Source organism: Gambusia affinis, linkage group LG24, assembly GCF_019740435.1.
Source record: "Gambusia affinis linkage group LG24, SWU_Gaff_1.0, whole genome shotgun sequence".
Taxonomy (NCBI): Eukaryota; Metazoa; Chordata; class Actinopteri; order Cyprinodontiformes; family Poeciliidae; genus Gambusia; species Gambusia affinis.
The window spans coordinates 8,450,796-8,478,389 of record NC_057891.1 but is presented as its reverse complement, the minus strand read 5'-3'; the positions used below and the strand labels follow the sequence as shown (position 1 = coordinate 8,478,389).

The window sequence follows — 27,594 nt, the reverse complement described above, 5'->3', positions numbered from 1 at the left end:
TTGTGTCAAAAACCTTTGACAAATCTTTAGCTGGTTAGTGCTGATTTTATTTCTTTCTGGATTTGGACGTTCATTGATTTCATTTCGATTTACAGCGTTTGAAAGCAAAAACTGAATTTTAGCTGTAAAAAAAAAAAATCAGGCATTTGCTTTAATTTGAAGAGTTAAAGCAGAAAACAAAGACAGCGAAGATAATGCGTGTTTCACAAAAATGTTCTTTACAGAACTAAAAGTAATACAAACGTCTCAGAGACAGGGATAGAAATAATACAGAAACAGACACTAAGCAGTCGTAATGTTTTGGTGGAAGTCGTATCTAATTTGGTCACCGACTGAGTTAACTTAAACTCGCTTTTAAACTTATTTCTCCATGTTTGCATCTATGCAGCCATGCTTTGTACCATCCAAATGCTCCACCAACACGTATTAATGCACCGTAAAGCATTTAAACAATCATTTATTTCATAAACTAGCACAAGGCACCTAACGTAAAGCAGCTAAAAGTATCTCTACTGTAGCAGCAACAAGGCTTTGGTTCGTCGAGGTCCTAATCAAGTCATCAAAACAGCATCTCTGCTCCGTCTCATGATGGATGGAGAGATGAATCAACGGAGGAATGTGGCAAAGGAGGAGCAGGAGGAGACAGTGGATGGTGATGATGACGACGATAAGACAGATGGAAGAGGCTGTAGCAGAGGTGGGGAAACTTCCACAGCATTTCAGAAGAGAAAATGAGAGACACAGCTACAAAGAGAGAGGAGAATTGTAACATTATTTTGTGGCTTTTGGGAAAAAAAAATAATAATAACTACAGTAGAGTTTAATCTCACTATTTGGGAGTTGGGGATTTGTTTCACTTTTAACTTTATCCTCTGTTTTATTAGGTTTGTGTGGACATTTTTGTATTTTTTTTTTTTACTGGAATTAGTAATAAACTCAAATCATATTAAGAGCAAAAACACCTAATAATCATTTTTAAAAATGCTAAACAGTCATTTTATTAGTTTCCAAAGCAGAAAAGTAATTTTAATATCCTCTATTCTAACAAAAGAAAAAGCCTTTTGAGAACAGGAAGCATGTCCAAATATGGAATATGACCTCACATCTGTAATGGCACCATCTAGAAGGCCATTTTCTAAACCAAAAATGACCTTGACTGAGTTAATAACTCAGATGGGTGTGAGGCGACGTAGTGAGCACTCTGCTACAAAGATCCTCTATGAGGGGAATTTTGGTGATCTGACAAGCTGGCAGCAACATGTCTGTTCAGCAGCAGACTGCAGGCTGGCTACCTGAGAAGAAAGCTAGAATAATCAGCCATTTAAAAATCAACTTGCACTCCCAAAAGTACTCCAACTTACACCTAATAAAAAAGTGTATCTTTTGTGCAACAAGTAACTGAAAACTACTAAAATTAAAAGGTTCTTAACATGTTTTGGTTGAGTCTATGTGTCGTAGTCGATATATTTGACATTTTGTTTTACATTTTTTTGTTGTAAATGGAGTTTTTAGTCATGGTCAAAGTTTTCATATGGTGGGAATGATAAATGTTCTTTATTTTGAATAATCTTTTGGTGGCTTAAATATATAATAAATATTTTTAAACCAGCAAGGCATTATGAGATTGACATTAGGTTTGCTTTATTATTACTGAAGATGTGATCAAACTTTTTTGGCGATCTGTTGAGGTATCTACCTCAGAAGGCAGTCTTTAGTGAAGGCATTAAGACTTTGGGGCAGTTTGACTTTCTTTGTCATTAGGAGAAGATTTGGGAATTATTCTTAGGTGCTTTAATAAGCAAACAAATAAGGCAACACTGAACCATTTCTACTAGAGATGCAACAATCATTCTGAATCAGCTACTGTTCACTATAAACAAAAATTAAGCAAAATCTTGTACCTCAATTCACTTCTTTTTTTTTAGTTTAAATAAATAATAAAAAGGCCAAAAAGGTGTATTTTGATCTATTAAAATGGGTATAATCTTGTAATCATTTTATTTAAAATGAAAACTCTGGAATCTGCAGGTCAGATCTCAATAAAAACCAGAAATCTGAATGGGATTGGTGCACCTCTAATCTCTAACAGCTAAATAAGGAGCATTTATACAACCTGAAGCTCTGAACATAAAACCTTCTAGCTTTACAACGCCCACATCTATCCCAGACACCAGACAACGCTACCTACAGGTAGCAGGAAAGCTTGAAAGTGGAGTTGAAGTCGGTCTTTGGTTTTCTTTTGTTTGTGCGTCAGAGACTTTTCCAAACAAGAACCGACTGATTCTCCGGGCATTCAGGCTTTCCTTCTCTGCTACACGCCTCCTTACAATGCAGTAGGATCTGCGCGCAGAGCCCTACGGAGAGTTTCTGGACAACATGTTTGCACACAGCCAACAGCAGTTATTCCTAGAGAGAGGCAGGTCGGGGCAGAGAGGAGAGAGGAAGAGATGAAGCAGCTGAAGACGACAGAATGAGATGAGTCATTATTAGAATAATAATAATCCCAGTCAAATACTTAAAAACAGTTCAAAGAAATAACAGATGAAGTACACTTTAGCTGCCAATGAAGGCAGATACTATTAAAGGGCCAGTGCACATATTTTAGAATGAAATCACAGTTCTCGAGTCTCTTTGTTTTGAGGGTTGCGACTTGAATCCACCGAGCCCCAACGAGCCAACATGTCCGACTCCAGCTCAGAGGCTCTGGGAGGTTAAAGCCAAACCCTTTTTTGTTCAGTTCAGCTCCTTTTTATTTGATAAAGTAGAAAACAAAACACCCCCCAAAAAACAAAATAAATTAGACTGAGGTCTCTGGCCCCGCCCCGTTGTAGGCGTTCCCCGGCCTCGGGTGACGGGAGCCGTCAGTAAGTCGGAGCAGGGGGGTGAATGTGCAATAGTCTGGCGCTCTTTGCCAGCGTGTGAACATGATTTTCTTGTTTGGGGTCTCAGACCTTCGAGGGTTCCTTTGGGTTCCAGAGCCTCGCTGGTGGTCGCCGGCCCTGGGTGGAGGGTGGAGAGCCGCCAAGGGCGTGAACTCTGACAGCTGGCCCTTGTAGAGCTTATCAGCGCTCTGTGTGAGAAATGAAAGAACAAAAATAAGATGAAAACATTTGGCGTGCTGCAAATAGTTTTAAGAGAACAGGTGAAAGTGACATGGCTGAAACAAACAGGTCTTGAAGCTTCATGTAATACAACAAAATATGCAAATTAGCTGAATCTAATGGGAAAACTACGCCACCTTAATGTCACCTTCACATGGGTTAGCAAAACAAACCAAAAAATTTCATAAAAATAAATCATGCAAATCCAACCACTGAGCATGCAAGATCTGAAGTCTGGATAAAACACTTCTGTTAATGCAGGCATAAAATCCGCCACCAGATGGCGCCAAACCTTCATATGAGAAATTAAACGCTTGACAGGTCTTCATAACCTTTGAACTTTTTCACCTTTCACTACATGTAATTGTATTTTATTGTGATTTAATGTGAGCACTGCATAATTATCCAATGTACATTGAAGCACAGGTGTCAAAATGAAGGTCCGGGGGCCAAATCTAGGCCAGAGGAACACAAGAGAACCTTCAAGAGTGTTTCAAATATTTTGTTAATCAAATCAAATTACACGAATGTGAAAAGATGTTCAATATTAATTTTAAGAACTCACCGCTATTTAGTAATATTTTAATAGTTTCTTTTTTATAGGCTCCAATTATAAATTGCCCAAATTGTAAATGAGTTTGATACCAATGGCAGAAAAGTTTGTTCTAACATGAAAAAGTTCAAGTTTCAAGTTCAAATTGTTTGATGACAATTTGAAATCAAAGATTTATGTGAGTAAAGCACCACACCCTGGCAGAAAGTGAACAACAAAACCAATAAAATAAAAATCACTCCACCAACTTGAAGCTTTACCGTGCGGTAACCTTTTAGGTTTCTGTGAGGGCTATTCCATCTAGTAATGAGTCTGAACTGTGGGAGGCCAGGGCCCTCTCAAACCTTGTCATATCTCTGCCATGCTGTGGATACACAAGCAAACATCCTGCGTTTGGGAAGACATTTTAAAGCGACAGGCAGTTGAAAAAGCACGGGCATGACGGCGTACAAAGGAAGCAGGAAAGGGAGACAATGAGACAGGAAGAGGAAAGGCAAAGGATCACCTCGTGGAGGACGGGGGTTAGAAACTGATTCTGCTGGAGGTCTGAGACAACATGAAGATGGTGGAAGGCTCGGAGGCAAGGCACCGACGCTTAGCCTTCCACAGAGGAGGAGAGGGGGATAGAGGAGGAGCAGGAACCAGCAGGGTGGAGGGAGGAGGAAAAGGAAAAAGTTACAACTTCGTAGGTCAAAAGGTCACGCAATCAGTTTTAAGAGAGTGGAAGCAGAAATTAGTTCATAAAAATGAGACAATGTTAGCTTATTACCATAAATGTGTTTTAGAATTTTGTATAAATTTTCATAAATAACTAAAGCTCTGTAATAGAGGTCTCCTTATGTCTCTTTATTTTATTTTTATTTACATTCTAGAGGTCATTCAATGGAGAAATGAGCTCCAGGTGTCACTATAGATGTTCTGACAGCATCTCAAGCTCAAAATACTTACAGTATTTCTGCAAAGTCTAAATCTTATCCAAGTAATCTAAGAGAAAAATAACTTGGAAGTAACTTTTCAGTAAGATATAGGAGCTTGTTTTAAGTCAATAGCTCCTTAATGTCAATGAAAAAGTGGAAGTCAGCCATTGGAACAACACATTTTAACTAGTAATATAGGAAAAATGTCTTGTTCCACTGGCAGATTATTTCACTTATTACGAGTACTTTTCTTTTATTAAAGACTTAAATCAAACTTATATGTTTTTGCAGTGTGTAACATATTATTCAAAGTAGATTAAAACGTTTCTATCTAAGGAAACTTTAGAGTAGCAACAGATGATTCTTCATAAATGAGACTTTCATAATGTTAGCAACTAAAAATAAAATGTTGTCCTTATCTAAGTAATAAAATGAGCAGAGGACACAAAGGATTGTCTTAAAGGTTGGCAACCAGCGCAGCCCAGCCTACCGTTCATCTGCTCAGCCACAATTACTGGTTCTACATATGTCATCACTGGTAATACAAGCTATTGAATGTATGCTCTGTAAACATCAGTAGCTTGCAGTCAAACCTGAATAATCATTCCTAACAACATCTGAGGATGAAAGCTGTTCTACTTTAGATATTTAATTTAGTGAAAATAACCAAGAGGCAAAAAAGATATTTAGATTTTCTCCTCTAAGTGAATGATTTTGTTACGGTTTATGACGATCTTTGGGAAGCCTGTTTACAACACGGCTAAATGCAACAGGTACATTTGTAAAGAGTAAATACGTGAGGCAGTAATTGAGGTTTGTGTGTGTGCAGCACGTACCTGTATGCGTTCAGTGTTGGTGGGCCACAGCGCCCTCCAGAACACCTTCTTCACCACGTCTGGCAGCAGACTGGCCGTGATCAGCAGGATGATGCTGAGCCAGGCCGGACCACTGGACAGCATCTGCATGAACACATAGTACATCCGCTGGTAGTTCAGGAAAGGCCTGGAGAAAAAAAATAAAGAAATCAGACACATAAACATAGTTATTTATAATGCATTAAGCAATATCCTATATATATATTTTTTAATTTACCAAATAATTCCTCCCCACAGCAGAGAGAAGACTACAAAGAAGACAAGCGAGCCCCAGATGACAAAATGGTTGATCCACGTCCAGTAATGAGTATCAAGAACCAACTAAAAGAAGAGACAACAGGTAAATGTCTGCTCATGGCGGCAGCTTTAAAGTAACTTGTTACTGTGTTACCTTGAATGTAACAGTGAAAACGAGCACAGTGAAGACCAGAGTCCCAAACGTCCAGTTTCCAAACATCTGCAGATAAAACGCATCAGCAGTTGTTATTGTCACTTTTCTGCTTGTTGCATTAAATACAATCAGAGTCAATAACATGAAGGGTTAGTATGATGCCATGAAACAATAATGTGTGTGACAGTCTACGCTACAGCTGTTACTTGTCAAAAAGTTGCTACGACATACAGGTGCATCCCAAAAAAATATTTTCATTTATTTCTGACCATTTGAAAAAAAAAAAAAAAAGGTTTTCTAGAAAATGTGAATATTTATCGATAGATTTCTTTTTTATACATGTTGTAGTCTACACAATCTCGATAGTAGATATTGTAATTTGAATTGTATTAAATGTATGATAAATACAAATTTGCACTTATAGGTTATAAAACCAGGTAGTGAGAATGTTTTTTTTATTCTACCAACTCCTTTTTGTGCTTTTTCTTTGTTTTCTTTTTTTTTATTTTTGACTATCTTTAATCTGTGTTCAATATAAAATCAATCACAGTAAAGATTGCTGCCTTGACTGTTGTTGTTTAACTCCTCAAAAGTAAGTTGAGTGCTGGATTTAAGGTTGGTATTGGAAAATTGTGTGGAAGGAGAACATTGTACAGGGAACTCCTGAACCAGGAACATCAGAAAAACCTGAACTGCTGCTTAGTGGGCCTAAATCACGGTTTTGAGGAAGTGTTCAGCTTCTTGAGGTCCAGTGGGAAATTTTCACAATAAGTGATGACTTGGGGCGCAATATCATTTTTATTTTAATAATCCAATAAATGTTTTTGTTTGTGTTAATGATGTTCTAATTTATTGAGATGCACCTATCTTCAGGAGCACAGCTTCAGAAAGGAATCAATCAATCAAACAGATGGCAGGTAACAATAATCAGGTGAGGAATTGGTCATCAGATGACTGATGGATGAAAAATGGTAAAGCGCACTTCTACATTCCTAAAACAACTCAAGCTTGACAAATTTAAAATTGCAAACCCAATATTCTTCCAACTCTCAAGCTGTCACCATGTCTTTCAGAAGATTCACTTAACCCAATTATAATTTACACTGGAAATGAAAGCTGGAGGTGGTGCACCACCAAAGATCTTCCTGAATGAAACTCGTACACAATATGGAACATTTGAAGCAATTTAGAGCAGATCTACATCTCTGTCCTGATTGGCTGCATCAGGAAAAAGAAAAGACCTCACGAAATATTTATCAATTTCTTCAAAATGACAAAATAAAGCTTTTTATGCACAACCTCCTATCTCCATTTCCCATGTAAAAATAAGAAAAACATCAGCTTTTGTTTAAAGTGGACATATTACATTTTAGACATAGAAAAACTTATAAGTCATCATACAACAAAACAGTCAACTAATATTCAATTTTCTTAAAAGAAACTTCCTTTTGGTAACTGTATAATGCAAACATGAGAACAGTTTAAAGAATCATAACACTCTAGAAGTTCACTTTGGTCTTGAGCGCTGTCTGACTAGCTATTAGCATTAGCATCTAGGGCCAAAACATCTGGTTACAAAAAGCCAAGAGCAACAGCTTCTGCAAGTAAACTATTACCTGCTTCAACAGGATATCGTTTCAAAATTCCTGAACTATTCCTTTAACACATGCCTAGAGAACATTTTATGTGAAAGACCTGAGAAATATGTTGGAGTTAATAATGATAATTTTGAAAGCATTAGACTTTTACCGCATCCTCACTTGGAATCACATTTATTTGCCACAAACATCCTTTAAAATGTATAAAGAATTATCTCCCTTTCGAAGGCTCATAAGCTGTGAAATATCTTTGTATGTCGGATTAATAATGTCAAAGATGAGAAAGAAGGGTAGTTTCTTATTCATCCACTCATTTAACATGAAGTTCACACATAAAAGAAGCACAGAGAAGTTTGTGGACAACATAAATGCCTTTAATAAATCTAGAAGCTTAAAGGAATGGACATGAGACAGGCTTACCATCTGTGTGTTGGTTGTCATTAGCTGGGAGGCAGAAAGACAAGCAAAAAGAAAAAGCAACACAAAGGTAAGAGTATAAGAAGAAAAATAAAGAGGTAGGAAGAACAGCAAACTTTGTAGCTGAGGAAGAAAACTCAAATGAGATTAAAAAAAGATTTGTAGCAAAGGAGCAACTTAAGGTGGTTAAAAGAAATCATAAAAAGAAACTCAAAAATAACAGAAGAAGATGACAGAAATGCTACTTTATTTTGAGCAGTGATCCGAGAACCTATTTAGATTTCAGCTTTTGATCCAACTTGTAAGATCATCTCCTATTACTGCTTTGATGTATTCAGTAGAATAGATAGAAGCAATATTGAGTGGATTACCACTGAATATGCTTACAGAATTAGTATTTCAATTGACAAAATAGGAACAAAAATTAAGGGCTACCAGCAAATGTTAGATATCTCCAGAAGGTGGTGAAACACAAGCAATAAGCAGATAATAATTACAATGTTAAAAAAACATAACTGACCATTGTCTGAGTTGTAGGCAAATCAAAAAATGGCAAAAGTGAAAAATTTGAAAGCCATTAGTTGTCCTAATTGAACAGATATCATTTGAGTTGGAGTCTTCCTGGCTGGGCTTCATCACGGCGGAGAGAGTGGCACCATCGATTATCAGAGTCGATGTACTCGCTGGATAAACTGGAAAGACACCACAAACCAACAGTTGAACGGTTTTGTATTTCCATTCTTTGCATTTCTGCTTAAATAAAGTAGAACAGAATCAATTGTGGTCACAAACACGCACCCAGAGGAGGCGTGTGCGCTGCATGCTTCCGTGAATGCGCAGCACTCCTGCTCAGCTCAAACAGGATGTCATGCAGGCTCTGCTCCTCCATCCGCTTGGTGGTGAGCTCCAGGATCTGGGTGCTGCGGCGAAACAACTTGCTAGCGTAGCATGTAGCAGCCGCAGTCTCCATCTTGTCTCCGGTCAGCACCCACACCTTCATGCCCGCCTTGTGGAGAGACTCTATGGTATCTGCAGCTTTCTCCTGTAGCCTGGGGAGGAAGCACGTGTTTGTTAAGACAAAAAGCATATAAAAGGAATAGCATTTGAGCTGAAGAAAAGTTTATGAGATTAAAAGAATGTATAAATGTCTCAAATTTGAGATTTGATGTAATATAAACAGTATAAATGCAATGTGGATTACCTTGTAGAAGAAGTATTGCACGAGTTCAGAGATGCGTATGTAGTAATAGTGTCCATGAACAAGCAGCATCTTTTTGAGGTGTTTAAACTTTGGGATAGCGTAGTCACTGTTTCTTACTGCCTGGCGACCCTCTTTACCCATAATGCCTAGAGTGAAACATATATCAAACAAAACACATCATCATTGTAGTTAAATGCATTATCTAAAACTACCTGGAGAGATGCTGTGGTATAGCTTTGATTCATAGCAGTGATAACGTAGAAAGAGAAGTAAATGGGTCCAATCAGAACCCAAAAATCCAAGAAAACTAACTGAACATCACCAAGTACATTGGAAGCATTATGATGAGAGGATTCTACTTGTCAAACACCAATCAGTATAAAATGGTGCACGGTTTTGATCCAAACATCATCTGAGTAAAATTCCCAACTTGCTGAAATATTTTGAATAACAGCATTGGCGAAAAGAAAAAAATAAATCAATTTGTAGATATTTAAAGACATACCCAAAATATTTGTAGCTGAATTTGCAGATAGTATCGACTCAGAAAGCATCAATTCAAATTTAATTTGTAAAAATCTTTTTTATTTTTATTTTGCAGTGATGAACCACACGGTCTGTCTTAAAAACCCTAATAAAACACACCAAAGTTTGTGGTTGAAAAAATGTAAAAGTGATTAAAACCAATTAGGCTGGTGAAAACAAACTAAGGAACACTAACAAGCTGTAAAGGATTAAAACGAAGTAGTATGCAACTATTAAATGTTCTATTGTGTATTCATTGTTTGCTTATGCTGGATAAACACCAACCGATGCCGACATGGGCCTCCAGGATCATGCTAACATCATTTGCCCCATCTCCAATGGCGAGGGTGATTGGGTGCTCTTTGGACGATTTGATCATCTTGACGATCTGAAAACAAACAAAAAAAACAGCGATTGCCGTCGCTGCACCAACTGGATTTATTATGTTAGTGTCTCAAAAAATTTCTACCTGTGCTTTCTGAAGAGGAGCCATTCGACAGCAGAGCACCGCACTGCAGTTGCGGCAGATTTCCAGGAATATCTCTTTGTAATTCCCTGAGTTGGAGTCTTCCTGGCTGGGCTTCATCACGGCGGAGAGAGTGGCACCATCGATTATCAGGCCGTAGTCGATGTACTCGCTGGATAAACTGGAAAGACACCACAAACCAACAGTTGAACGGTTTTGTATTTCCATTCTTTGCATTTCTGCTTAAATAAAGTAGAACAGAATCAATTGTGGTCACAAACACGCACCCAGAGGAGGCGTCGCGCGGCATGCTTCCGTAATGCCGCAGCACCGTCCTGCTCAGCTCAAACAGGATGTCATGCAGGCTCTGCTCCTCCATCCGCTTGGTGGTGAGCTCCAGGATCTGGGTGCTGCGGCGAAACAACTTGCTAGCGTAGCATGTAGCAGCCGCAGTCTCCATCTTGTCTCCGGTCAGCACCCACACCTTCATGCCCGCCTTGTGGAGAGACTCTATGGTATCTGCAGCTTTCTCCTGTAGCCTGGGGAGGAAGCACGTGTTTGTTAAGACAAAAAGCATATAAAAGGAATGTGAGCATTTGAGCTGACATTGTAACTCTGGTAGTACAAAACAAAATATATATTTTGGTAGTCTTATTGGGGCTTGCAGAATTTTAACGCTACACAACTCTCTACCTGTCCTCTACAGCAGTGGCTCCCAGCAGGATGAGATCTCTCTCGATGAGGTCGTATGCCTCGGCCACCAGCTTGTCCTGGTCCTGAAATTCCAACTTGGCTCTGGTCAGGAGGTGGCAAACCTGCTCGTACTGCTCCGGACTCAACCGCCGGTAAGCGACGCAGAGAGTCCTCAGGCCTTCCTGGAGGGAACACAGACAGACAGACAGACAGACACGGAAAGGGCTTTGAAACATAAAGGCATTCGGCGTCAGCTCTGAGTAATAGTGTGCAGTGTGTGGGCACCACGGTCACTAGTTCAACACCCACAACCTAGATTTCCATTTCCACTGAAAGCTGTGAACTGTCTGCTGCTGCAAACACTCAGAGAAAGAGAGAGGAACCTCTTTTTGACCTGGTTTTTACAGCTACTTTAATTCACTTGATCTACTTCAGCTGAACAGACACACTGACCTGAAACCACACTCTCAAACAGTCACACCTGTTTCTTTAAAATATGTCATTTTAAAGAAGAAGATTTGTGATATTTTAACCTTGGTTAATATTTTTAGACAAACATTTTATTTTTGGCTAAATATCTTATTACATTTGAAATCAGACAAAACTGATTGGATTTGCACGAGTGTTCGGTCTCCACCATTAAATCAGATTAGACTTTAACAATTTTCACTTTTTTTATTTAGTTTGCAGGTTCTATAAAATGTAAAATGTTTGCAATATGACTTGTGAATGTATTCATACCCCTTGAATTGCTTACATTTAATCAAACTCAACTATGTATTCGCAAAAAGTGAAAATTTATAACGTTTACAGAGAAAATTTGTCTGACGTGGGCCATGCTTCACTGATTCATCTCCTGTGGTAACCTTGGAAACGGTGGTCAGGATGTAGCTGTGGAAACCACAAACACTGTGCAACCTTTACAGCTCAAAACTGCTTCTGATGAGAATGTCTTCTGAGGAAAGGTGGGTGGGTGACTGTGTCGTGTTTTTGTCCTCACCACTGCGTTTCGCTCCACCCGTGCTTTGATCTGCTCCACCTTTCCTGAGACGACTCTGGGGAAGATGGAGGAATCGGCTCCTTTGCAGAACAGGTACAGCTCACCTGCTCACAAAAAAAAGAGAGCAAGCAAACAGAGTAAGAGGAGAAAAAAACCCCACTAAGGCATAAAAATCAACAAAATATTTATACAGTTTTCGGTGCGTTACCCGTGCTGGACCTGACGATGACGCTCATCCTCCGTCTCACAGAGTCAAAAGTCAAAACTTCTAACAGCTCAAACCTGGCGTTAAAAATACAGAGCAAAATAACCACAGCTGAGTTTGTGAATCATGGAGAAAAACCTTTGATGCAAAGCAATCTTCTTATTCCAGCTGGAACACAAATTGTTTATGATGCCAAATAATGACAGTACTGCAAAAAAACTGTTTTATGCACAAACATGTGAGTTCATTTGTGTGTGGCACTGCTACTTTCTGTAAACCTTTAACTAAATAAGACTGTTCTGAATGTCAGGACTTTAGAAGAAAAACTCTGGTAAACTAAATCACCCCAAGGACATAAAAATAGGTAATTCATGCAGACATTAGGCTTTATATTTCCCTGTGAGGACAGGATGTGTGTTTTCTGTCTGTGATGTGATACAATTTCTTTTTAGTGAAAGTCAGCTGTCTCCTGGGCTTCACATTATTAAAAAGGCTAATAGGCCATCTAATTAAAAAGAATGGGTAGTCAAAGTTAAAAAATAGGAAAAAAAAAAGAGTGTGCCACAGAGTGACTCCAGTCATGTAGACCAATAACAGAACACAAGATTTTAATTTACACAAAAGATCCAATTCATCACACACAATCTATACACTATATTTAGCTATTTTTTCTTCACTTTCTACCATGTAGAATAATTTATTCATCAGACTATTTTATATTAGGACAATAAATGAATTGTGAATATGCACAACCTTGTGAGAAGTTTGACATTTTCATGCATTTCTTTCTGTATTACTAACTAAATCGTTACGTAAACTGTGAGACAGTTTAAATAAAACAACAATCCAGAGGTGGTGAGTATTTGGGGTCAGACTCACCTCTCTATCTCATCTTCCCTGTTTAAGATCTCCATCTGACCTTCCTTCAGCCGCAGATAGGTGAACCCCAGCCTGCAGCACAAAGCATTTTAACAGGAGTGAGTGACTAAATGAATCAGGGAGAAAAATATCTTAATTCTCCATGCATTTGTCTGCTCCACCTCTTCATGCCCTCCACCAGCGCCACCTCGTCTGGCGAAGAGGAGATGTAGAAGGAGGAGGACTTGCCCTGGTGGATGCCATGTTTGATCCCATCCACCGTCTCCTCTTCCTTCACCTGCACCGTGTGGCACAAACACAAGGCGCGGAAAAACAGCTCCTCATGCTCCTGCGGTGGACGAACAGGGCTGTTACACATACACACACACACCCACACACACCCTAAAACCATCAGGGAGGAAATCCACTCACTCTGGCTTCAGGCCCTGGCGATGTGTCGATCATATCAATACCAGCAGCACCAGGCATCACCTGGCAACACCACGGGCTGAGTTTACTAATTATTCACACTTGGACTTGTAAATTTTATTTTATAACGAGTTTAATCAAAAACTCTTTAAGGAGTCCATTTTAAGTAACAACACAAAACATCACTGGCTATTTAAACAAAAGTTTATTACAGCTGCATCTGAATGTCAGAACATTTATTTCAGTTTCAAGATGTGAAACTTTTATTATAATAGATTTATATTACACAGGGAAGCATTGCAAATATTTATTTCTGTTAACCTTGATAAACATGGCTTAAATGTAGCTAAAAATGTAGTTACAAAAATTCTAGTTAAATATTGAGATCTTTCTTTTCCAATTACTAAGTTATATGGAGACAGTAGGGCAACAAAATTTAATAAGGTTCACATTTCAATCAGAATTAATTTAATAAAAAAAAGAGCTAATCACCACAAATTTTACAGTTTGGTTCCTTGAATTTTAAAATACTTCAAACAAAGGCAATTGTTTATTTGTCTATTTGGATCAGAGGGATTCAACATAATTTGGCCAATTTTCTGTGAATAATAATTCATAAAATAATAACCATTTTATTATTACCTGTCCATTACAGATGATATGAGGTACGTAAACGTTTCCGTCCACACAGCACTCTATGAACTCCATGTTGTTCTCGGTCAGAGTCCCCGTCTTGTCCGTGAAGACGTACTCCACCTGGAAAAAGCGGAGTTGATTACCGCATCTTTATTTTTCTGCATTTAAAGCACCTGAGGTTTCCCGGTGGATCTCTACCTGACCCAGCTCCTCGTTCAGGTCCGACGTGTTGACCACGGCTCGCTCGCCCAGCTCCTCGTCAAACATCTCATCGTCCCACATGATGAAATAGGAGCCCAGGAACTTCTGCATCTCCACGGTGACGTACATGGAGACAGGGATGATGTAGTTGAACAGCACCATAAAGGCTAAGAAGTCCGTGAACGCCCTGATCAGCTAAAGACGAAAGCGACGAAGAAGAGCCTCAGAAACTAAAATGACAAAGAATTTGTTCCATCGGGTTTAGAGGAAGTTAGCTGGAAGCTCACAACGTGTCTTTGCCTCTCGCTCTCCGTCTTCCCGTTGTACCACGGCTCGTCTCTGTTGGGGTCGGCCTGCCACACGTACTTCAGCGCCGTGTTGATGACGGCTTTGCTGATGAGGATGCACAGGTAGACCACCAGATAGGAGTTCATTGACCTGCAGGGGGCGACAACGAGCAGCTGGTGAGAATTCATTCTAAAAATGAATGTAGTTTTAGTCTCAACCATCCAGTTTCCTGATTTTAATATACATTTATATACATATTACATAGAGTGCCACAAAAAGATATGTATTCCCTTATTTTTTGTAAAAATAATATTTCAAATTATCAAATAAATTTCAATATTACACAAACATTTAATACATTAAAATTTCTGATACTAATTGTTTTTTTTATTATTCTTTTAAGTTAGTTGTTGCATCTCTCTCATCCTGACAAGCAGCTCAAATAAATCACCAAAAAGAACAAAATAATTTATAAACTTTTCAATCTGTACTGTTTCATAAAGTGATATGCATTACTGATTCCCAACAACGCGTTTTGTTTTAGGAAGAACAAATTTTGCTAAATCAATATTTTATTTATATTTCATCAAATAACTAAGAAATCCACAGCAGGAAAACCAGTCAGACAGGTGCAGATAAAGCACTGGCCAAGCAAAAAACATTCCCGTCGAGCCGAGTTAATTTTGGTAAAAGGAAGACAAATGCCAAATGACAGTAACAAACTGCAAATGAGATCCACCTACGAGCCATCTGGAGAGAAGACTAAATCAACGCCAGATGGAAAGAAATGGACTGAGTCTCTGCAGCGAGCCGCTGAGGCTCACAAACCAGCAGTCGGTGAATAAAAGATTTGAGATGTGAACAGATGGGCATGAAACAGAAATTAGACGATTATCTAATTATCTAAGACAATCAGGCTGCAGCATTGATGGAAAATATCAGAGTCAAACGAAGCGGTTTCTAAAATTAAAAATGAAGGACTGGGAGACCGAGCTTACTTCTCCACCGCCGATCGCTTCTGAGATTTGGACTGGTAGTTGAGAGCCATCTTGGTTTCCATGCCGGTGTAGATAGCGACACCTTAATGCAGTAAAAACGCAGCTTAAAACCCACAAATCACAAAATCACACTCAAACGTTTTGGTGTATTTCGTGTGTTACCGTAGATGTATTCAGTGTTTTTAAGCGTCGCTCCACGAAGCAGCAAGTTTTGAGACGCCAAAGATCTACGGAGGAGAAACACTCTTTTAATGTTGTTGCTTTGGTCATTAATGAAGAGAATAATAATTATTACTATTATAACAAAACCAGATGAAGAAACTAAAAAAAAAAATCACAAATGTTCTACTGCATCCAAATACAATGAAATGTCACACAAAGTACAACAACAAGGAAATAAATCACATTCATAAATCCACACATTTATACACTACTGCTCTGAATTCTTGCATTGGTATGTATTATGATCTAATGAAGCCAAAATTAAACTTTGCACCAACGAATCAAAGGATACACTTGACAAAAACAAATAAATAAAAATACATTCAGGTCAAATAAACAGTCAACTCTGATGCAAAACCTGCAAAAACACTGCAGATGAAGAGATTTTATTTTAAAGCATCACTGTGAGCTGAAACATTCTTCCAAATAAAGAAAATAATAACTTCATAAAATGACAATTAGAGTTTCACAATGTCCTGAAATCTGACGGAAACAGACTGTATCCAATAGTTATTTACTAGAGACAGTTTTCTTGTTATGTTTGTCGTACCTGGACACAGGCTCATTTCCCATGTAAATGTTGATATTGCCCCTAAATCTGGACAGAAAAGAGCAAAGAAGAAGTGAGGTCAGACATGTTTCTGTTGTAAATTTAAACCGTGTGCGTGTGTGTCTGTTGCACTGACTTGTACAGGTCTGGCTGCGGCTGTTCACAGTCTATGGTGGCGTGGATGCAGTTGACCTCTTCCTCTGTTTTATAAGCTTTGGTGTCTTGAACTGCGTGGTACGTCTGTGAAAAAAGGCTGTAAGTTTACATCTGAAGAAGAGAAAGAGTATAAGCTGTAAAAACAAGGAAGGAGAAAGTATGAAGCCGAGTGGACAAAAGAAAATGGAAAAAATGTGTTCCTCTGCTATACAACACCTTGAAAATTTGATAAATGTTTCCTCATTTGACTACAGACTTCATATTTGGGATTTTATGTGATAAAGCAACACAAAGTTGCACATAATTGTGAAAAAGTAAAATAATCAATTTCTTATGGTTGTTTGGTAAAAAGGGCAGCAGTGACCAGCATTTAGCTAACATTTAGCAGATCAAATGCTACATTTTTGTGTCTGTACTACCCAGAAATACGAACAACCTGTGCAGCTACCTGAAGTTTGAAGCATGAAAGTATCTAATGCAGAAATTAACAAGATTATATAGCCACTCAATATACCCTTATTTAGAAACCATGTATAATTTTACTTTTATTTCACCATAAGTTTATTTTGTGTCCCTATATGCAATCTGAAATGGATTAAATGTGAAAAACATGAAAGATTATCTGCATAAAGCCCACCTTGTGGCTGCTTTCCCCATCCAGGCTGGCCGTTGTAACGTAACACGTCCCGTCATCTCGAGACGAGGAAAGAAGAATGAGATCGCATGGAAAGGACTCGTCTTCCTTCACGTACACCACGTCTCCGACCTGAAGGAGGGAGAAGATGAAGCTCATTAATCTACACATCCTTGCTCTGGTTAGCTCCTGCTAAAGTTTTACGTATCAGTGATCAGACTGAGTTACAGTCACGCACCGTAAGCTTGCGACTGTGTTTGCGGCTCAGTTTCCCGTGCTGCACCACCTGGACCAGACACTGGTTGACAGCTTTGTCTGCTTTATGTCTCAACCAGTCCTCATAGCCCTGCAGGACACACAGAGGAAGGGGTGTTAGATGAGTGGAGTCGAAGCTGATGTGACGCGCGCAGCAGAACAATCAAGTCTCACCTGTTTAATGGCGGTCACAATGATGACAAAGAAGAGCGGCAGCCCGCTGGTGACTGGACTTGTGGGAGTGTCGATGATTAGCTGTGTTAACAAACACAAAGATTTCAAAGATGATAAAGGACTATAGATTACACAAAACTATCTTATCTGAATCATAACTGCAGAACATTTTTCCCCCCTTTTATTATCATGAATAGTTTAAGTTACCTTTTGTTACTTAGAGTTAAACATCAATGTTTCTTTCACTTCTCTTACAGCCTGACTGTTAGACATTAAAAAAAATAAACATTTTCCTCACTTTTCCTCAAGAAAGAATACGCTGGATTATTTTTTCAATGACAAGAAAATAATCCAGGTGCTGCAGGAAGTAATAATCCATCCAAGAAGCTCTGCTGAGCATCAACTATCCAGTTTGATAATAGATATAATTGCATGCAACTTTTGCAATGGCTGAAAAATAGTCCAAAAATATTAATATTTGACATTTAAGGAGCAAATTTGTCTGTGAAAATTTATAATTCATGAGGAAATATATCTAGTCTGTTGTTTTTCAGCAAATTGTGTTTGTTTTTTTGGTCTGTAGTCCAGTTAGCAATTAATCAATTACTAAATTATTTGATGATTATTTAAATAATCACTTAATCACTATTAATCTAATTAAGCTTCAGCCCTAATAAAGAGCCCAATAACAAAAAAAAATAGTATGTGACAAAATATAAAATGTGTTCTTACCTGAACCAGAAAGATGATGAGAAAGTAGAAGTTGGCCACTCTCCTGAACTGCTCAAACATGTTCTTGGGGATGAAGTTCCAAAAAGTGTACTGGAAACACAAGAGGTAAAATATTCTATCTGCCTGTAAATTGAAGGTTCGGTGTAAAAACAAGTAACTGATCAGCAGAAACAAATTGAGCAAAAAAGAAACATGACACAGTGTTTTTCTTTCAGTCAGAAAGTAGGTGAAACGCTGTTTCTTTTACAGAAACGTTTTAATCCAGTGTTTTGTTGCAAAGTATAAATCAGCCACACAGTGAAGGCTGAAGAGAGACATGCTTTTGTGCTTCTATACTTTCACCGACCTTGGAGGAAACTATTCTGTTATCTGGAAACCTCTGCTGAATGAACGCCTCAGCTCCTGGAGGAGGCTCCTTATGTCCAATATAAACTGTCCTGGTGTCCACACAGTTCTCTTCCCCAGCACACTGCAGGAGGAAGAAGACAAAAAAATACATAAATAAACGTCAAACTTTAACACAAACATGCCTGTTTTCTGCTCTCTGCTCTATTTATTCAGCCTAAATCGACCCCAGTGGGCTTCTCAGACATTTAGCGAATTGTTCCTAATGAATGAGAGTTTTTGTTGCCACGGATACAAGGATGTGCATGTGACTCAGCCTGGAATGCAGCAGGAAACGTGTCCACACACTCCCCCACACACACACATTTTCACAGAGTGATAAGAGAAGGAGAAAAGTTTCATCCAATTGTCTGACGCTGCGATTCCCTTTTCCATTCTAACATTAAACACAATTAATGACACAAAGCCTCAAGTAACATCCAGACTATATCAGTAGTTGGTTTTTTTTGCACCTTTAAAAAAATTTTTAAAAGTGCTAAAAACACAAGAAATATCTTACTTTGGATGTTTTATTGTCAAGAATATCAAATTGTCTTGATAAAGTTATAAAGAACAGAATTAGGCTATTAGATCTGGAGAAAATCAGGCCATTTTCTGTTTGCTTGGATCAAAAATTAAGCTTCACTTTCATGCATCCCACAAATTTAAAGTAGAAAGTCTTTTTCTGCATATTAATTTCTCCTAAAGAAATTTGATGAACTGAAACATTTAAAACAAATCATTCATCATGTTGCACTGTGGTAACTTCAGTTTATAGAGGAAAATAGGTGAATTTTCCTCATTTTTTCTGTGAATTTAACTTTTTTTAGAATTGTGCTGATCTTCCTAAATCAGGAAACGTCTTAAAGACGTTCAAGAACGGTCGCATCTTGTGGTCTTTGCATGCCTAAAACAAGCGTCAGACACTATCGACATGCAGATATGTAAAAAACTAATTATAAGAAAACACATCTTACAGCCACTGTTATGTGTGGTGGAGGACCTGTGATGCTGAGGGCCTGTTTCTATTCCAAAACAATAGAAACAATAGAAGCCTCAGAATACATGAAAACCTAAGTTACATTTCTTTGGAATTTTATTTAAAACATGTAGAAAATCAGCTTATGTTTGCCGTTAGTGGATAGTGTTGAATAACAAAGAAAAACATTATTTGAACATGTTCTCATATTAGTTTCCAGCACCATCTTAGCTTGATTAATTATGTCTCAATTCAAGCTTTTGCAAAAGAAATCTAGAATAACAGCATCACTCAATCTGAGGCTGAGTGAGAGACGCACTTAATCAGGGAATCAGCTAAACTTCAGTCCTTCCTGTCGCGTTTTCTTCCTTCAGTCATTCCCCACTTTTGTTTTTATAAAGTCCGACACTTGCAGCAATCTGAACTAACAAACTCTGGGAGATTTTTAATTCCTCGCTAAACAGCTTGATGACAAAAGCATTCAAAGACAATCGCATGGGCTGATAAAAGGTGACGGTAATCTGTGACAACTGATTGAGTGTCAAGAGGCTGCATGGCCCAGTTTACACTTTCACTTCCTGTCACTTCGTCTTACACACACATACACATGCCAACCTGTTAACTACAACACTAACAAGTTTGAACTGGGAGCCTACTATCTCTAATAAGCTACCAAACTAAATGATGGAGATGCACAGATTTATGTTTACGTTTTATTTTTCACACTTGGTGTTTCAGATCACCAAACAAATTTTAATATTAGAAAATACAAGTATTTGTTTAAATGTGGCCAAACGTGCATTTAGTTTCTATCAGCATCCAGCTGCACCACGAATAGATTTTAAAACATGACATTTATCATGTCCCATCTTATAGACAGATTTCTTCCTTTCAGTGAAAGAGGACGTGAAAGCATACGGCTTGCCAAATTAAGTCGCCCCCACAGAGTTGCTGTTCCCTCTTTCCTCTCCCACCTGCCTGCCCCGTCTGCTTCACCTAACATGATTTTTGCATGTCCTTCTACCCTGAGGCATGTGTTTTAAAAGAACTTTGACTAGAGAATGAAAATCAAACCAAAATATATGTGCTGCAGGTTATTTCATAGCAGTAGTAGATTTACGTCCAACTGAAAATGGAATTACAAGATTGTACATATTTATGCATCAAAGCGTTTGTTTGTGACCTTTATCCCGATCAAACACATCCTGCTAGCTAATTCGTCATCGCTTGAAAATGATGGTTGTTCTTAGTTTTGAGTTTAAAAAAAAAAAACCATCACTGATCTGAGACGATTGAAATCCCAATAACTGGATTTCTAGAGTTTGCATCATGTAGCTATTTATAGCACCCTACTAAATAACTGTTTAGGGTTATAGTTAGCAAAACAGGTTTTAATTCGTCATAAGCTGCTGCAGCGAGCAGAACGACAGGCGTCTGTTGCTGCTGCCAGATTTCCCAGTAATGCTTCTTTATTGTTTTTCTCACCTCCCTCCATCCATCACCACAACCTGGACGGCCTCGAAGGCAATCCCTGCTACATCGATTATGCTCTGCTTCCATCCAGATTTGAGCTTTTTACATGAAAGCCTGTCTGCATTTAATCAGATAAAAAAAGCATCCTTACAAAGTGAAAGCTGGACTCGTAACCCAGAGCCGTCTCGGCCCCTCGGCCTTCAGGTGTAACCGGAGACTTTAAGCTATTCCGGAGAACAATAATAACTTTTAGCGGCGTTTTGTGTTTCAGGATGTGGAGGACTTCAGGAGTGTATTTATAGTTGGGAGGGAAACAAGTGCGGTATGGAGAGGAGGATGGGGAGAGCACAGAGGCTTTGTATCTGTCCGCCTCACTCTGCATCTGCATCTTTTCTTACAGTGGCGGAGAGCGAAGGCAGCCCTTCTGGGATCAGCCAACATCCCCGCAGCATCAAACATGTATGAGAGGAGTCGCACAGGAGCAGACACAGAGTTACCTCTGTAGTTACTCCTGCAAACTACTGTATATATTTAGACAAACTACCCATCATTAGCTCATCTTGTCAAATATGTGCAGATTCTGTGTTTGGCTGCATCTTGTTCCCACACTGAGCAGTTGAAGGAAGTGCTACTGCCATTAATTTATCCCTAAAACTTTAAAATCATAAAATCAGAACAGGAAATGTTGATTTATAAATGTACTACCAACATTGCTAAATATCCCTTTAGGTTTAGAAAGTTACTTTGAAACTCTGGATTACTCAAAGTTTGGCATTAAAAAAAGGCGGGGTAAGTGAAAGTATTCCTTAAATACAGACTCAGGTTGACGATCTAATCTAACAGCCATATTTGTTATGCAATAACCATAAATAGTCACAAATTTATTTTGAAAAATCGCAAAGAATGCTATAAATAAAGAAAAATGGCAAAAGATCAATTATTCATTGCATCACTAAGAGTTTAGCCATCCAATTTCAAAGTGTGAGTGTGCCAGTTCTTCACAAATAGCCCACACTGCTATATGTGGACCTGGAAGCATTAGAGCCAGAAAACTGAAGCCCCGCTGTGATCAGGAACGCCTAATAAACAGGAAGAGCTGGACCCACCCACTCACACCGACTGCCACGCTTTCTGAAAAAACGCCCACACCCTCACCAACTCTAATAAAGACAAACGGATTCAGGTACAAGAAAAAGAAATCAACTTTAGTTGCAGAAGGATTTTAAAGCTGCAAGACCGAGAAAAGGCTGCTGATGCCTTTCTCACTACAGAAAAATGCTTCTACATAAAAAAGCAACAAAGAAGAAAGCTCTATTTTGTGAATGTTTCAAATCAAAGTAGTTTCATCAGGAACTACCATCAGGGCTGAAAAGGCTTTCTCTAACAAGAAAGCCATTTTCTCCCTCTCAGATCAGAGCCTGTATGGAAAAATGTATGATACTTATTCTTTATACAGACTTCAGTGATAAGATTATATTCTTTTTAATAGTTTTAAAAAACACACAAAAGCCCATTTAGAGCTCAGCATCTTTCAGCTCCATTGTTGTAATTTTTTTAGCACCATTTAGAACTGTTACCACAAAACCTTATTGTTCAACCTGATGTTTGCTAAATGTGAATAAGTCGTAATTTTTACATCACTGTGAAAGACAGTCCCTGTTTTCTCTCATCTTCCCAGATATTTTTTTTATTTTTTTATTTTGGCAGATGCAAGAATCCGATCAGAAATGTGAGAAGTTTACTTGGTAGAATTTGGGTCATTTGCTCTACTTTTGTCTCTTTAGACTAGTGCATCAACTAGAAGGGGAGGAGAGAATGTATTAATTAGGTATTAGAAGGTATTAATTAGCCAATCAGAAACAATCTTGAAGTAATATGATAGTTATGTCGCCTCAAAGACCCAAATAGAAAAAAATTATTATTTTTCTAAAAAACGCAAAATAAATAAATAAACACGTTGTCACTATAGCCAAAACAAAAATACTGTAACTATGACAACTGGCCAGGTTATATACGTCTTATAGTTTTCTTTTATGTTTTGACATTTTGAAGGAACCTCCAGAAAAACTGTTCTTGCAGGTGAAAGGTCAAATCTAAGGGGTTCAGCACAAAATCTGAACTTTAATAGTTTTCATCTGCATTTGTTTTTATTTACATTTTCTAAATAAATTGGGAATAAGGAATATAATTGATCTACAGTGGTGTATATGACTGCCCTGCAACCCTGGATAGAATAAGCAGGTGGATTTAAGGATGATAGATGCATTTCATTTATTTATTCATTAAACAGTTTTTTTTTCTAATTGCTCTACAAGCAAAAGCCCCAGAAAACCCTTTGTGACATTGGGGCCCTGTCGCCAGAGCTAATTCTGCATGACGCCTGCCAAGCCCTGATAACATTTGGAGGACATTGGAAAAAAACCCCCCAAAAAACCAACAAAATAAATAAATAAATCACAGTAAAACACACAAACCCACGTTTGTCTGCAGCTTCACATGACCGCGTTCTTGTTTCAGCTGATTATTAATGTGGTTTATCTCCAACTGCAACAGGCAAAATCCCAACAAAAACTAAAACACACACCTAATTTATGCACCGTTTCTCTACTTTGGGTGTCCTAGGATGATGCTTGCAAGCCACAGTTTGCTCTCAAATTCTACTTAGCTAAAAAGATAACAGAAAAAACAAGGTTTTTTCTAAACAAACAGGTGTCAAACACGGCCATGACTGTGTCATAACATGCACTGACAAGGATTTGGAAAAAATAATAAAATTTGCCTCCGTTTTCATTTCATCACAAATCTGTTGAATATTTCCTACCTGTGACACCCAGTCTGTGTGTGGCAGCCTGGGAGTGTGTTTGTGTTGCTTCAGCCACGGATTAGAAAGCAGCTGTGCTCCCCATCTGTCTCGTTCAGCCTCAGCCGGGCCAACAGGCCATGCCGAATACGATAATAATAAATCCTCATCATCCACCTATGAAAAGTCACTGTTCTGCTTTTAACCGTGACAGGAGGCGTGGGCTGTTTGGAGATTCAGGATTCAAGACTTAATGCATAATCCTTTCTTTCAGTATTTTATACAAAAAAAAAACCAACACGTTTTTTAATTATTTGCTGGATTTTTTTCCCCCAGAAGTATATCTAAAATATTATAAACAAAATCCAGATAGGGAAGCTAAAATACAGAGGCACTATATTTGGAAAGCAGCCAATCTGGAGAGCTGCATTTATTTTCTTGGTGCTGATTGGCTCAAATGGAACCAATGGAAAGTCAGGAAACTAAACCCACAGCACCTTGAGGGTTAATCTCCGTTTAAATACACTTCTTGTGTAAATACTGATAAGTTCAAGTTCAAGTTCAAGCATGACTTGAACTTGATGAAAGTCCAGATATGAAGTTCAAAAGCCTTAAACAGCAAATCATAAGTCTTTGATCTTAAACTCCAGGCAGGCATATGAAGAACAAACGAAGGCAAACCCACATGAATCCTCTCAAAAAGTACATCCAACTTGGTTAGGTGTTCCTGCAAATGACTGCAAGTAAGTAGGTGACCTGAATGCAACAGCTTATAAGTGACGCTCCTTTCTCGCAGCTGAACAAAACAGGCAGTGAGTTGATGTTACCTTCAGTCTCCACATCAACTGCAACAACAGAAAGAAACGGCAGAATACAGAGAAAACTAGCTAAATAAACAAATTAATCAACAATCTGTCTGGGGGATTTTATGTTTTCACATACCGCACACTCAAAATGCCTTGATCACACGAGAGAAATGTTGCTGTCAATCAGTCAGTGGCAATTCTGCATTGCTGTCGCTTGTGCGCACTAGTGTGTGGGAAACACATCTGCCATAGATCTGCACCTGCAAGTCTCTACTAGCCTGGATAAGAGACTAACAACACAAGGAGGGGAAGAAACCAAGATGGTTACCACTTAAAAGATCTCAAAATGTATAACCACCACTTGTGAGATAATAATTTAGACAGGATAGTCATTCCTTTTTTAAACAAGCTTGACTTCAGGTCATCCAAAGGAACAAAAAATTATAAAAAATTTTCCTTGAGTTATTTTTTATTGTAGTGCACAAAAAACTGATGTATAGTTTTGACAATATCTCAGCAAAATATACAAACGTAAGTAGTAAATTATTCCTCAAAGATGGAGTCTTGGAATCTTCATAATATGAAGAAATCACATTTTTATTGCACATTCTTTTAATGTATAAATTTTTTGAGTGGTTCTTTGTCTTGTGGTGAAGATTGTGTGATTTTTCCAACTGATTTTTAGACAATGAGACGGATTTACAAATCTTAATTGAGTTTAATGAATCTTAATCACATTACATCACAGTCATTTGTTTTTTTTAACTCTATAACAAAGACAAATGACTAATGAAAGATGGTGTTTTAGAATAAATAAAACAAGTTAACTATTATTTCTCTTAAATGTTGTCATTTTTCATCCTTAAGTCTTCAATATACACTAGAATGTACATGTGTTGTTGGTTCAGTTCAAAGTATAGATTGTCTAAATTTGACACTCCGTTAAAGGAATTATAGTGAAGCTTTTTTGTTTTGCCTGTATAGAAACTGAAGGTTAAAATAAATAAACAAATCATACATTGAACAATGAAGACTAAAAACAAGGAAATATGTGTGAGTAAACGGAAGGACAGAAAAATCTCAGGAGATTATTCATCACGAGATGACAAGAACTGAAATAGACATTCACCTGCTTCCATTAGCAATGTGGGTCAGAAGAAGTTTTTTCCTATCTACCGTGTAGGAGACACTTGGTACAGCTTTGTTTTTGATATTAGGATCAAAATTAGTGCATTAAAATTTTGCTACTGTGGGCTTTACATCTGCAAATTGTATTGCATAAACTAAAAAGGGGCAAGAGGAAAGCTCGTTTTCACATGCCTTTCAGGCTTTTATGTTAATCTTTAAATCATGAAAAAGTGCAAATATTCACAGAGAAAGAATTGAAGAACTCATTAGAGACTGACTAAGCTATAATATTACACTAAATAATGCACAACAAGAGCCAGGGAGCAGACAGACATATGGCTTTCCTCCTCTGAGCTGAACAGAAGAGTAATTGTTGTGGGTTTCCTGCGGACAAGCGAAGCCATTCGTCTGGTGTCACAGCCATAAACATGCTGGTCGTACTCGCCTTCTCTGAAGGGAGTGCCGCTGTCGCTCACGTGACGCCCCATATGACTCGGCCTAATGCTCCGGTGATGACAAGCATGACTCTGAGAAGCTCTTAACACTTAGATCACCTGATTATGCTTGTGAAATCAGAAGTGACGACGTCAAGAGATCATTGCAGAAACTACGAGGGAAGTAGTTTAATGCAGCAACTGTTTGTTTATGCAGAAACTGTCTTTCCTCAAGAATGAAGCAAGAGCCAAAAGAAGCAAAGTGTTGATGCATGTTGTGACACAAAATCAAACTGAGTTATATCAAATCTTTTCAACAGAATCAAAAAGTAATAAAAACACCCTGAAGAACATGGGAATTTTGTGCGGAGCTTCATTCTATGTTCGCTTTAAATATGTCAAATACAGCGGAGACCATCAACATTAAAAAAGCAAGTTCTTGAACTACATTACTGTGAGTAATGTATACGTTTCACTTTTTAAGCTGAATCACTGATGTAAAAAAACCCTCTTTCAATTATTAATGTTTATAACGCTGCACCTGTATAAAGCTACAGTGAACAGCACTTAAGACAATTAGCAGTAACCTGCAGTCCTGCTGGTCATCAGGCATTCGTTTTCCTTAGGGTGACAGAACTATTAAGCGGCACATTTCTTGTGCACATATTTCATCTCCATGTGTCTGGGCTTTCACTTCCCTCAGTAATGCAATGCCATCTCCAAAACTCTGATGAGATCAGAGGAAATGTCCTAAAATAAAGGCTTTTTCTGCAGCCTTTATTGACCAACTTCTGAACACTTTCCTTCTATAAATAGTCTTGTTTCCTAACGTCGCTTGATTACAGGATTTTACATTGCAGATAATCATTTACACATGCGTGCATGCACTCATACATGGATGAGTCCAACTAAATAAGAAAAAAGGTTTGTCGAGATAAACCACTGATGTATGCAAGTGAAAACAGTCATTAGGCAGAAGAAACAACTTCTAGTTATACAAGACTTGTAACCTTTTAGTCTGAGTAATTGTTACTTGTGTAAACAATTACATGCTTATTGTCAGGAACATCAAAGGTTTCAAATATTGCTAAGAGACCTGATTTTATCAGCTGTCCAGATTACTGCTGCCAAATAAAGAAAGCAGGTCAACAGAGAAATATTGAGGAAAAGGCATACCTGAGTCAGTCTCTTCATTCTGCTGCTCTTACCAATCCCTTTAGTTTTCGTCAAACTCCAACACAGCTGCTTTTACCGAGGCCTCACTCTGCCTCATTAGTCACATTTTCATGACCTTTTAATATCGCTACCTCACTTCTCTCCGATTACCAGCTCAGCCAACTTTCTCCCCCGTTGTTCTCCATCAGCCTTTAAAAATCAATCATAGGAGAATCAACAGATAAAGTCAAATCTTTATGGAGATTCCCTTCTTTGTTTCAGTTTTAAACAGGTTTTACATGCTGTTACTCAGATTCCTGACCTACTGTTCCAACCAATGATCGCAGTGTCTTTCCAACA

The 27,594-nt window shown here is 38.2% G+C and overlaps 1 protein-coding gene across 1 annotated transcript in view; it reads right to left on the bottom strand.

Annotated features, from left to right (window-relative positions):
* Nucleotides 1-201: 201 nt before the first annotated feature.
* The window catches only part of atp11a (ATPase phospholipid transporting 11A), a 39,432-nt gene continuing 12,039 nt past the window's right edge, over nucleotides 202-27,594 (bottom strand). The window contains exons 2-30 of the mRNA XM_044110502.1: nucleotides 18,422-18,544; nucleotides 18,076-18,165; nucleotides 17,344-17,424; nucleotides 17,153-17,260; nucleotides 16,918-17,046; nucleotides 16,261-16,364; nucleotides 16,125-16,172; nucleotides 15,515-15,579; nucleotides 15,353-15,434; nucleotides 14,354-14,504; nucleotides 14,064-14,261; nucleotides 13,872-13,985; nucleotides 13,233-13,292; nucleotides 12,983-13,149; nucleotides 12,822-12,893; nucleotides 11,946-12,019; nucleotides 11,738-11,841; nucleotides 10,738-10,919; nucleotides 10,332-10,583; nucleotides 10,048-10,225; nucleotides 9,864-9,966; nucleotides 9,054-9,199; nucleotides 8,651-8,894; nucleotides 8,449-8,544; nucleotides 7,856-7,995; nucleotides 5,838-5,903; nucleotides 5,664-5,767; nucleotides 5,408-5,573; nucleotides 202-3,070 (exon numbers count right to left, since the gene is read on the bottom strand). Of these exons, the coding sequence (XP_043966437.1) occupies nucleotides 2,798-3,070; nucleotides 5,408-5,573; nucleotides 5,664-5,767; nucleotides 5,838-5,903; nucleotides 7,856-7,995; nucleotides 8,449-8,544; nucleotides 8,651-8,894; nucleotides 9,054-9,199; nucleotides 9,864-9,966; nucleotides 10,048-10,225; nucleotides 10,332-10,583; nucleotides 10,738-10,919; nucleotides 11,738-11,841; nucleotides 11,946-12,019; nucleotides 12,822-12,893; nucleotides 12,983-13,149; nucleotides 13,233-13,292; nucleotides 13,872-13,985; nucleotides 14,064-14,261; nucleotides 14,354-14,504; nucleotides 15,353-15,434; nucleotides 15,515-15,579; nucleotides 16,125-16,172; nucleotides 16,261-16,364; nucleotides 16,918-17,046; nucleotides 17,153-17,260; nucleotides 17,344-17,424; nucleotides 18,076-18,165; nucleotides 18,422-18,544 (3,720 nt within the window). The 3' untranslated portion in view covers nucleotides 202-2,797. The remainder of the gene's footprint in view (nucleotides 3,071-5,407; nucleotides 5,574-5,663; nucleotides 5,768-5,837; nucleotides 5,904-7,855; nucleotides 7,996-8,448; nucleotides 8,545-8,650; nucleotides 8,895-9,053; nucleotides 9,200-9,863; nucleotides 9,967-10,047; nucleotides 10,226-10,331; nucleotides 10,584-10,737; nucleotides 10,920-11,737; nucleotides 11,842-11,945; nucleotides 12,020-12,821; nucleotides 12,894-12,982; nucleotides 13,150-13,232; nucleotides 13,293-13,871; nucleotides 13,986-14,063; nucleotides 14,262-14,353; nucleotides 14,505-15,352; nucleotides 15,435-15,514; nucleotides 15,580-16,124; nucleotides 16,173-16,260; nucleotides 16,365-16,917; nucleotides 17,047-17,152; nucleotides 17,261-17,343; nucleotides 17,425-18,075; nucleotides 18,166-18,421; nucleotides 18,545-27,594) is intronic.